Raw genomic sequence first — 12,279 nt, 5'->3', positions numbered from 1 at the left:
TCTGTCAGTCTGTAGCTCCTGCCTGGACGCCCCCTCCTCCTGGGACATCTAAAGCGGAGGTGGCAAACTGGCATCCCAAAGGCCAAATGTAGTTCATATATGTATTTTCTTTGGCCACACAATACTCTAAACCTTGATGAGTTAACCTCAACATTTAAGACTAGTGAGCGTGTTTTATTAGAAAAAAGGGGTTTCCAGCTGTTGTTATTAAAGACAAAACAAAACCCCAAAACCTGAGACCTACACCTCTGGCTAGCACCGCCCCCCCCTCCCCCGGGCTGGCTGGAGCCCCGCAGCAAATGCCTTCCCATTTGCCACATCAGCGACACCTGATGCCCAGCCCGTGGGCGCAGCGGGGTCTGCGGCCCTTCATCAAGGGTAACATCCAAACCTGGTCCCTGTCTGGAATGTCCGTTCCCTACAAAGAACCGCGGCTTGAACATGGCGTGCCGGGCGGGGGCGGGGGGGGGGGGGGGGCTCAGGCCCCTCACCAGACGCCCGGCAAGCGTTCCTTGAGTTGGCCCCGGACAGAAGAAAAGGCGCCTGCGCCAGTGGCAGGGTCGAACGTCGGACTGGACGCCTCCCCTGGGTCTAGGCTGACGGGAGGCCCGACACACCCCACAGAGGGACGCATTTGCTCGTCAGGCCCTGCAAGGTCGGCACTCCGTCCAACCCTTGCCAACCCCCAGAAAGGTCGTCCGAGCTGGCTCCCAAACTGGGAAGGCCCCTGGCCCATCCTAGGCCTGGTCCGACCTGGCCCGGAGCGGGAGCAAACCCACGGTTCTCACCTCACACCCGCCACAACTCCCGCCAAAGCAGCTGCCAGCGAGGCGGCCGGAAGGCGCGAACGCACCGGCTGGCGAGCTTCGCGTTCCCGGCTAAAAGAAAGCTCCGCTTAACCAATTGGGACGCGCGCCGGGCTCGAAGTCCCGCCCCCTGGCGCCGGGCACAACGCCGCGCCGTGCGCTACGTGGCCACGTGGCCCGTGCTGTGGGCGGGCGGGACGAGCTGACTGCACGCAGGGCACAGGCGCAGTAGGTGCGCACGTGGTGGGCCCTGTTCGCCCTCCCCGGTAAGCCATGCGGTTTCGTGGGGACCCATGGAGATGTCCTTGAAATCCGGGGGTACCCGAAGGTTGAACGAGGAGTCATGGGCAACCAGGTTCTAATGAAAGAGTTTCTTTCCCAAGATACACATGGCCTCCCAGCTGGAGTTCAGAGTCTAGCAAAATTCTGAGTTGGGAACATTTACAAAAGAGAGAACCACCAAGAGCGGGTTATAGATCATGGGAAAACAAGTCAGGCCTCCCCAGTGTCATTTCCCTCCTTGGTTAGAACTCTAGAGCTGGCCCTGTGACCAGTGTGTTTATTGGTGTGGTTATTTGGTAAATACCCGAGTCCTGTCTTGACCCTAAGCTCCAGGTGAATGAAGACTGTATTGGTTCATTCATCTTTTGACTGTCCCCAACACACAGCAGGGGAGCAGCAAGGAGCAGGCAAACCATATAGAATAAATGAGGGAAGGAATGACTGCTGTGTTCCGGCACTGCCCCCCATGTAATGAGCTCACTTGTCACACAAGAGAATCCCACAGTTTCAGAACATTGTTGGCACTGCATGAGCAAAACCACATGGAAGCCTGGGTGGGCAGGAGAGACAGTGGTTCACATCCCTCCCTCCTTGGCTCACCGCCCGTGATGTGACTGCCCCTATCATCCCCTCCAGGGTGTGGCCATCTTAATAGCTTCTTTGTGCCACTTTGTGTGTAGCTACCCAGGCCATATTTTTTGTGTCCATTGACTTTAACCCAGGTTGGCAGTGTCTGGTCAGCACTTGCAAAATCCACGTTTTCCATCTTAATTGCTTTTTTTATCTAGGTACACTGGCCACAACTAGACCCCGAGATTCTGAAGCTGAAACAAAACAAAAACAAAACCACCTTTATTTACAAGTTGTGAGTTGCCTCCTAAGAGTACAGATCTGAATTTACCTGACACTCCCCTTGTTCTGGGAACACTATCTGTACAGGCAGTTGAATTTCACAGTTGTCTGAGGTAGGTTCCCACCTGTCCTTCCGAGGGAGATTTATTGTTGAGACGTAGCCCCAAGCATCCCCAAGATGCTTCAGACTGGAAAGTTGCACAGATTGTGATAGCAGAAACCAGGTGTGTCAGCAAGCAGAGTTCTGTTCTCGGTCATGTTGCTTCTTTGGAAGAAATGTGTTTTGCTGTAATTAGGACATTTGAAAAGAAGCATCACCTCTCAAACCTGGATCGGAGTTGGGGTATTGAGGATTTAGTGGGCTCTTCTTCAAGAAGGTGCAGAAAACCTGGGGCTGCCATGCAGCCAGAACTGCAGGCCAGGGGCCGTGGAGAATGACTGTGGCTGGCCTGACCTTGGGAGAAACAGAGAAGTTCATTTGGGCTTGGCCCCACCGAATCGGGACTGGAACTCAGGAGCCCCACCCTGGGTTCAGGCCAGATCACATCACCCAGCATGTCCTGATGCGTGTAGCTAATTCCCTTGGCCCAGAGAGACAAAGGCTCTCCCTGTGGTTGGCAGCCCGCTGGTGTTCCCTGAATGAGATGGGCCTTCCTGCTGTATATCATCTGGCAAAGAGAACTTAGGCTGGCATTCATCTGGGCAAAGAGGCTCTGGCGCCTCTCTCTTGGGCTCACCAGGGGGTTTGGAGAAAGGACCCCTTTCTCTTTTTTTTTTTTTTTAAGATTTTATTTTTTTATTTGATAGAGAGCACAGATAGGCAGAGTGGCAGGCAGAGGGAGAAGCAGGCTCTCCACTGAGCATAAAGCCCAATGCAGGGCTCGATCCCAGGACCCTAGGATCATGACCTGAGCTGAAGGCAGACGCTTAACCGAATGAGCCACTCAGGTGCCCCAAGGACCCCTTTCTCAAATTACCACCACCCTCCTTCTCCCTCCTCCCCCGTCTAGGAGCTCAGCACAGCCACCTTTAGAGGTAACCATTGGTTGTGCTCTGTGTTGTACTTCCCTTCCACTATTCCAGAACCTTCCTCAAAGTCTTGTTAAATATTGCAGTAAAGGGGTGCCTGGGTGGCTCAGTTGGTTAAGCGACTGCCTTCGGCTCGGGTCATGATCCTGGAGTCCCGGGATCGAGTCCCGCATCGGGCTCCCTGCTCGGCAGGGAGTCTGCTTCTCCCTCTCACCCTCCTCCCTCTCATGCTCTCTGTCTCTCATTCTCTCTCTCTCAAATAAATAAATAAAATCTTAAAAAAAAAAATATTGCAGTAAAACACACAGCTGAGAATGGAGAAGAGGAATCTAGGTACTGGTGGCTGGAAAGTGGGAAAATGGATGCTGGGAGGCTGCAAACAGATGCTCACCGCATAGGCCACTTGCTCCCTGGCCAAGGTTGGCAGCTCTGTGGAGAAAACTTGAGCCAAGAAGCTGAGGTGGGGGATGGCGAATGGGGAGTGGGAATATGAAGTCCTTGTATAATAATAGGAATCTGGGATTCTGTGAAGACCAGAAACAGCAAGAAAAGTTAAGGAGTGGATGGCCTGAGGGAGGAGGATGTTTTGTGTTAACACGGCTCTGTCCTCCACCCCATCATCTTTATCAACGGCTTGAATATTGACCCAGAAGGCACATTTGGCATTCTAGAAGATGCCATAAAACAATAAGGAATAAAGGTTATTTGCTGACAGAATTAGGACTCAAAGAGATTCTGAGAAAAGGGAAATTAGGACCAAAAAGAGCCCCATCCCAAAATTATCTAGTGATCCTGAGGAATGACAGTCAAGTAGAATGAGCAGAAAGCTGGACTTGTGGTGGTGGTCTCTGTTCAACGGAACTCTTTTCCTTTCCACTGATTGTAATTCAAATCCAAGCCAAAAGATAATGGGGTGGCTCACATAACTAGAAAGTGTAGGTGTGCTAACTTCAGGCATGGCTAGATCCAGTGATCAAACAATGTTGTCAGTCTCTGATTCTCATGTGTCTGTACTACTTGTCTCTGATTGGTTTTATTCTTCCTTATAGCTCTCTCCTATACCAAGATGACAGGCAGCAACCCAAGACTTACACCCACCTGCCTTAGCAACCTTAGAAAGAAATGTATGTCCCCCAACATCCATATGAAAACCCCAGGGAAGACTCTGATTGGTCCTGCTAGGATTGTCTGCCCGCCCTCTGGACCAATCACTGCCTAGGGAGTATGGTGCCATATTGGCTCCACATAGGCCACCGCCCCCTTTCCCTAACTTTGCAAAGTGAAGGGGACACCATGATTGACACCACAGCAGGAATGGGATATGGAGACGTTGGTTCCCTCAGGGAAGGGGTGCTGGCTGACAAAAGCAACATGCCCATCATGGTTTCTGCTGCTGACTTGCCAACACTAGGCTGGACCATTTGTCTGGTCTCTGCTGTGTTCCAGGGCCCAGCACTGTGGATTCTGGATAAATCTTTGTTGAGTGATTAGTGAACTTCCTTCTCTGTGGACCTTAGTTCTCTTCTTCTATTGAATGGGAATAATAATCTACTTACTTCACATGGTTGGAATGTGGCTCAGGAAGACTGGAGTGGATGGGTTTGGAAAAGCATGATCAATCCTCTAAATATCATTGATGGTGGTGAACCAGCCAGTGCCATCATGTGATGCTGGCCAGGGCAACCCTGGGGAAAGCCAGGAGTTATTCTGTTGTTCTATGATCCCCTCGCCAGGGGAGTCCAAACCTTCTGGGTGGGAAGCTCAACTTCCCACCATATGCATTTCCTCCATCATACTTGGGTTTTGTCTACCCAGAGAACATAGGTTCTGTAACAGTATGTTTCCTTCCTATTGCCCAGCTTGGCTAGGAATGGAGGGAGTGGTGCTGAGGAACATTCCAGACCCATTCTTTCTTCCTCCCTGGAGATTTTCTCCCTAGCATTGATTTAGCAAACTCCATCCATTGCTTGCTAATTGCTAGGTGGGAGCAAAGTGTGGGTGTAGACACCCTCCAAGCAGAGTCATCTCATGCTCTTGGGAGGGGTGGCCAAATATATGGCGATGTTACTTCTCCCTAAGTTAATCTATAATGTCATTGTAATCCAAATAAAAACTCCAGCTATGAAAACTTACTCTGAAATGTGTGAGGAGGAATAAAGGTCTACAGATGCCTAAGTAAAAGGTGGGTGGGCAGGAATCTCCTTCTTCCAAATATTCAGGCATACTATAATGACATTGTTTAAAAACAAAGAAAAAAAAAATCCAGTATGGTGTTAGAGAAAGAATAGACAAGCCACGAAGAGTGCAGAGATGGAGCCCTAGTTCTAGGGAAGCTTAATACACAATAAAAGGTGCATCAAAGTCAGCTGTTCTTACTGGGAAAACTGCCTCACTTTATAGAGAAAAACAATGTTATCTCATACAAGGTGGGTGCTCAGATGGTGGGTTGAAGAGTCCATGAGAATGGCCAAATTATAACATTGATTTAAAAAAACACATGGAGAGGAACATCTTTGAGACTCAGAGTGAGGAAAAGGTTTATTAGGGAAGATTTCAAGGCACAGTCATAATGCAAAAAAAAGGTGGAGGGACTTTACTATGTCAAAATGAAAGATACCTGTTCCAGATGACACTTGACAAAATGAGAGAACATGTGCAAAATCTAAAATTGACAAGATTAGTACAACCTCAGTATACAAGGAACTCTTGCAAATTCGCAAGAGAAACAAATGCACAAAGGATACAAGCATGGACTTTTTGGAAGAGGAAACCCCCAAAAAGCTAAGAAACATACAAGGATATGGCCAAAATAATTAGTAGAGAAATGTAGATCATAATAAGATATCCAAACAGACTTCTCTCCAAAGAAGACATACAAATGGCCAATAAGCACATGAAAAGATGCTCAACATTACTAATCATTAAGGAAATGCAAATCAAAACCACAATGAGCTACCACCTTGCACCCATTAGGATGGCTACTAAGAAAACAGAAAACAAGTGTTGGTGAGGATGTGAAGAAACTGGAACCCGTGTGCAGCTGTTGGTGGGGGTGTCACATGGTGCAGCCAATAGGAAAGCTATATGGCAGTTCCTCAAGAAGTTGAGAATAGAGGGGTGCTTGGGTGGCTCAGTTGGTTGGGCGACTGCCTTTGGCTCAAGTCATGATCCTGGAGTCCCAGGATCGAGTCCCGCATCGGGCTCCCTGCTCAGTAGGGAGTCTACTTCTCCCTCTGACCCTCCCCCCTCTCATGTGCTCTCTCTCTCATTCTCTCTCTCTCTCTCAAATAAATAAATAAAATCTTAAAAAAAAAAAAAAAAAGAAGTTGAGAATAGAACTACCATATGACCCAGCAATTCTAATCCTGGGTACATACCCCTAAGAATTGAAGGCAGGATCTCAAAGAGATATTTGCACACCCATGTTCATAGCAGCATTATTTACAATAGCCAAAAAATGGAAGCAACCCAAGTGTCTATGACAGGTGAATGGATAAACAAAATGTGAGACATGCACACAAAGGAATAGTATTCAGCCTTAAAAAGCAAGGGGACTCTGAAACATGCTACCATGTGGATGAAACTTGACACTGTTATGGGAAGTAAATAAGCCAGTTAGAATAAGACAAATATAATTCCACTTATATGAGATACGTAGAGTATTCAAATTCATAGAGACAGAAAGTAGAATGGTGGTTTCCAGGGGCCGGGGCAATGCTAAGTCGGTGTTTAATGGGTATAGAGTTTCTGTTTTACAAGGTGAAAAGCGTCCTGGAGATGGATGGTGTGATGGCCACACAACAGTGTGAATGTACTTAACACTACTGAACCGTACACTTTAAGATGGTTAAGATGGAAAGCTTTATGTTATGGATCCTTTACCACAATTTAAAAACCAATAACAAAATTAAAATGAGTCCCCGTGCCCAAGCCCCATATAATTCTGTCCCCTTGAATATGGGCAGGACTATTTAAACTTGCCTCTAACCAGTGAAATATAACAATGGTGATAGGATGTCAACCTCTGATGAGGTTATGCAGTATGGAAAAGGCAAAGAAAATTTGCTGATGGAATGAAAGCCCCAGCATCGATTTTAAGTTAATCAAAAGGGAGATTATCCTAGGTGAGTTGAACCTAATCTGGTGAGTTGTTCTTCTAAAAGGATGTAGAGGTCAGAGACTCTCCCGCTGACCCTGAAGAAGCAAGTCAACTTGAGTTCTACAGCCACAAGGAGAGGAATTCGGCCAACAGCCCAAAGCAGCTTAGAAGCAGATCCTTGTCTACTGGAGCCCCTGATGAGAACGCATGAGGGCCAATACCTTGCTTGCAGGCTGAGCAGAAGACCCAGATAACCTAGACTCAGACTCCTGGTCCACAGAAAATGGGGGGTAAAAAAATGCATGTTATTTTAAGCCACTGAGTTTGTGGTAACTTGTTACATAGCAGTAGTGAACTGATGCAATCTATTAGGCCAAACTTTGCTGAATAAAGACCAGTGTTAGTGTTGGGTGGAAATGTGGGGATGTTGCCGTTGTGGGAAGGTAGACCAGGACAGCCATGCAGAGGTACTGCAATCAATAGCACACAGCCCTCCAACCCTGCAACCCAGGTAGAGATGCAAAAGAAATCGACACAGGTCCCTAGGACATGTATAGCATGCTGTTCGCTGCAGAGTTCTTTGTGGTGGTGATGGGGACAAGGATTGTTAGAGGGAACGTAGGTGTCCCTCCCAGGGAGAGTGGAAAGAAAAATGGGAATGACACCCACTGTAAATTATGCAGCAGCTAGGAGAGATTAAATGCACACATAGCAACATGGATGGGCCTTAATGCTGAGTTTAAAATGTAAGAAACAACAGGAGAACCAAAACATTGCCTTTTGCAGAAATAAAAAAAAAAAAAACCATAAAGGCAATATCCATTTTGCAAGAACGCCGACAAGGGGGTGGAGGAAAGAGTCCCATTAGTGTGTTGCCTCTGCAGAGGAAGGGAATGGGAGTGGGGGAGAGATGAAAGAGAATAAAGAAAACAAGAGAAGGGTTTTATGTTGACCAAAGCTGATAATGCACCAAGGAATCTAACTCCACTTGAAAGTATAATGAACGGTACCTGAGGTCCAGCAGGCACTGAGGCGGAACAAGGCCCGCTCCTACAGGAGGGGCCGGTTCAGCTGGGCAGGGAGAGATAGGAGCAGGCAATGCTAACAAAGTGGGGTAAGTGCTGTAAGCGTGTGGAGAACAATAAAGGAGAGATTAATTCTGCGTGCAAGGGAGTCGAGCCTTTATATGAGTAATGACTTTGAACAGGAATGACAGAGAGCCCAGCTACAATTGTTCATTTTATTATTTTTTTTAAATGAAGGGAATTTATTGACTCAAATCACTGAAAAGTCTAGAGGTAGATTTCAGGTATAGATGGATTCAGGTACTCAAATAATGTCACGGGATGTCCATGAGTGCTCTTCCAATCTGCTTTCCTCTGTGTTGTTTCCCTTCCTACGCTGACCCCCTTGGATGACAAAGACGGTCTCCAGCAATGTCAGCTGCATACGCTCCAGCTAACAAAGCCAGAAGTGTGGGTGTCCCTCGCCCAGAGTTTTTCACAAAAGCCCCAGGACTAACCCACATTTTTTTTTTTAGCCCAGAAAGAGTCACATGCCCATGCTTGAAGCAATCTCTGTGATTCTGATGGCCACACTGGGGTGGCACAATCACCTGGGACAGTGGGAATCCTGAGAGAATGGCAAAAGCTCAGCAACATGAAGATGGAACAGCAGAATGTGAGATTCCTTGCTGCCTGGCTCAGGCATGGCCATCCCGGGGCAGCAAACACCATTAGAGTCTCCGAGCAGAATGGGTCAGATCAGCAATCTGTAGACTTCACTTGGCAGCTAGTGGTGGGTGGCCTGGGGGGTGAGTGGTGATGTTCGGGCCCTCTGGCATTTCCTCTGGGAAAGAAAATGCCTCAAGAAGTGCCCTCCCTCTAAGCCGTTCTCCCTGCCAGCATCCCTTTCCCAGAAAGCAAAGAGGCTAGCATGCTCAGAGTGTTTTCAACACAAATGGCTGAGGGAGGGCCCTCTGGGGGTCCTGGGTCATTGATAGAGAGCTCCTTTGGAAGCAAATCTATATAATCAGTTGCCAGAAAAGTACTTAACTGGCCTGTATTCATCCTGCACCAGGAGAGCTGCGGAGACAGAATGGTCACAATCCCTCAACAAAAACCCATTCTGGGCCAGCCCCAGGATCTGGGGATTCTCCAGCACTTAACCACTAGCCTTTCTGCCCCATCCCGCACCCAAGCAGCTGGGGGGGGTGGCTGCTAGTATTGTCTCCGGGGCACTGGGGGCAATGCTGGGCTGGGCGGGGCTACGGTGCAGGAGGATGGGGGGCTTCTGAAGACCTTTATGTAGCCCCCACAACACCTCCCCTCAAACCACTCTTCCCCACTGCCTGGGGTTTTGAACGCAGTCCTCAGCCTTTTTCATGGCTATAGTGGGCAGCATGGTTGTATAATGAGCAGCCGGCCGTAAGAGGCTGAGCTCCAACTGTGTGGGCAAAGAACAGGTAGCATTGGTTTCCCCCGGAATGGGGCCGCTTGCTGCTGGTCTGCACCTGCCTCTGGAGCAGGAAATGGAGCAGAGGGAGATGTGTGGATTAGTTAGAATGCCTTCAGCTGAAAAGAACAGAAGGCCCGACTCAAAGGGGCTTTAAATAATAAAAGAGAGTTGTTTCCTGCACAAAGAAGCCCCAAGGCAGGAGAGCTCAGCGCTGGTCAGTTCAGTGCTACAGTGACAGCAGCGGGAAAGCGGGTTTCTTCACCCTCCCCATGCTGTCCTCAGTGGGCCAGCTCTGTTCTCAGGGTAGCTTCTCTCACGATCACAATATGGCTGCCACAGTTCCAGGCATCACATCCAAACACGACCGTACACAGCAGAGGATACCACCTCTTCCTGGTTATGTTTTGGGGTTTTGTTTTTTTGTTTTTCTGGTTACATCTTTTTAAGAATAAGGGAACTTTTCCCAGAATCCCCCTAGCTACTTTTCTGTCCTATCTTGCTGGCCAGAATTTCATCACACACTCATTCTTGGCCAGTCTCCAGCAGAGGGCACTGGCTTAAAGGGTGTAGACTACCCTAATAGTACAGGATTCTGATACTCTAGCGGCATCTGCTGCATCAGGATGCAGAGGTTCTTCCCATCCGATATCAGGGGAGAGGGGTTTGGGGGCTAGCCTGGTGCTTTCTTCACTAGTCAATGTCTGACCCTGGACAAGCCACATCCCTTGTCAGTCACCCACCTGGCAGGCATTCTCTCTTCACACCTTGCAAACACAACCCTGATTTGGCTTGGTAGCAATGTGTGCAGTCGGAGGAGGGATCACAATTGTGTAAACAGTTGTGGCAGCACCTCTGTCCTTTGTTAAATCCTTGCCTGGGCAGCCTCCATTGCAACCAGGGGTAACCATGTGACCCATTCCCAGGCAATGATGAAGGGGGACTCTGCTGTGGTCCTTCTGGGAAAGATTTTCTTCTATAAGGAAAGCCCCCCTCCTCTTTCCTCCCCTCTGTCTTTCTCCCTTCTTTCCAATTTTGTTCACCAGTAAGTGAGGATGTGATATTTGGAGCTGTGGCAGCCATTGTGCAACAATGCGGGAAATACCAAGAAAATCTCAGACTTGCCAACCTCACACTTTCAATTTATTGGGCTGTGAGGCAGTCTTAAAGCCACTAGATTTGTTATATGAGTAAAATAAACTCCTATTCAGTTAAGCCTCCATTGGTTGAGTTCTCTTTACTTGTAGCCGAACATACCTTAACTGACACAGAGCTCAGTTTCTTCATCAGTAAAAATGAAAAGAATGGCTCCGATGGTGGCCATCTTCCTTTGGGTTCTCCTCTTCTTTGATGAAGGAATCCTCCTAGAATTCACCCTTAAGAGCACCAAGGAAGACCAAGTTCCTGCTGACCCTCCATCTGTCCTTGCAAACCTGAAAGGACAAAATGGTGACATTAGAGAGTCTCTGAAGCCCTTTCCTTTCCTACCAGGAAACTCCATCCATGACCAAAATTCCCAAAGGACACAGGTGAGGATCAGTTACAACTGCATATAAAGAAAAGCACGGAAACCTGACGATACTATATTAAGCAAATAAGCCTTTGGGGTTTTGTCCTCAAGTAATAGGAAATCCAGAGGCGGGAGGCCACTGGGGTTGGGGTGAGGTTATCAGGGACCAGAGTCCTTTCAGCTTCCTACTTTGCCACCCTTGGCAATTGCCTTTGTCCTCATGGTCACAAGATGGCTGATGCCCTTTCAGACACAGCTTCGTGCCCCAGAGAGGAATAAGGGGAAGTGAAGGGCCAAACTGAAGAGCCACTGGGTCTCACAGGAAAGCCCCACTCAGAGGACACCTGTCCTTGGTCATACTGGGTTGTGTAACTGTCCGTGGCTTTGAGGGAAAGGAAGGGGAGAATGGCTGTTGGGTAGACAACTAGCCACATGGGCCACTAGGTTTGGGGTCAAAGGCCTGGGACGCAGTCCAGCACTACTTGCTGCTGCCGTCTGTGACCCTGGCAATTCAGTTAAAGTCGTGAGCTTCAGCAGCCTCATCTGCCTGGCACAAAGCGGGGTAGAGGACCACACGCATGAGGATCCCCAAAAGGCTGGGGCGCTAGTTCGGGGACCTAGGGCTGGTGTGGGAATGGGAAGGGTGGCTTACTGAAGGCTCTTTTGATTTCAAGTGATAAAAATTCATTGAACTTCTCTACAGAGAAAGAAAGAGGGGGATGGGGATTTATTCTGAGGAAGTGTGGCAGACCCACTGGGCAAGAGGGGCAGTCAGACCTCAGGAAGGACTGGACCCAAGCTGGAGAGCCCTTGGAGATGGAAGCAGCTGCCCCCTCTGGCTCTCCTGGCCTCAGGGTTGCCTGCCTTGGGTTTTTCCCCCACACTATCTGCACCTTCTATCCCTCTGGGTGAAGGGAGGCTTCCTCAGCACACAGCTCCCAAGTTCCCTCGGTTAATGGACTTCTGGCATGTCTGCATTCTTATTTCAGATCTGTGGGAGAGAGCATCTGATGGTCCAGCTCATCCTTGTGTCCATCTCTTGTCCCATCGATTCAGCCATAGGATTAGAGCAGTTCCCAGAAAAGAGGGGTTGGATGAGGCTGAGTAGCACACTCAAAACAGAGCACTCCGCCAAGGGAGGGGAGGTGCAGAGGTGGGAGAGTCCTCTTCGGGGTTACAGGAGGGATGAGGGTGGACCTGTGGACCTGTGCCTCAGCAACCTGTGGGAAGGGTGGCTGGTTGAAAGC

At 48.8% G+C, this 12,279-nt stretch overlaps 1 protein-coding gene across 1 annotated transcript in view; it reads right to left on the bottom strand.

Annotated features, from left to right (window-relative positions):
- Positions 1 to 10,576: 10,576 nt before the first annotated feature.
- Positions 10,577 to 12,279, bottom strand: part of ADRA2B (adrenoceptor alpha 2B) — a 59,263-nt gene continuing 57,560 nt past the window's right edge. Inside the window, exon 2 of the mRNA XM_035001009.1 lies at positions 10,577 to 10,955. Within this exon, the coding sequence (XP_034856900.1) occupies positions 10,781 to 10,955 (175 nt within the window). The 3' untranslated portion in view covers positions 10,577 to 10,780. The remainder of the gene's footprint in view (positions 10,956 to 12,279) is intronic.

Source organism: Mirounga leonina, unplaced genomic scaffold (assembly GCF_011800145.1).
Source record: "Mirounga leonina isolate KUSES-001 unplaced genomic scaffold, KU_Mleo_1.0 Mir_125, whole genome shotgun sequence".
NCBI lineage: Eukaryota > Metazoa > Chordata > Mammalia > Carnivora > Phocidae > Mirounga > Mirounga leonina.
This window is presented reverse-complemented; position numbering and strand designations above follow the sequence as displayed.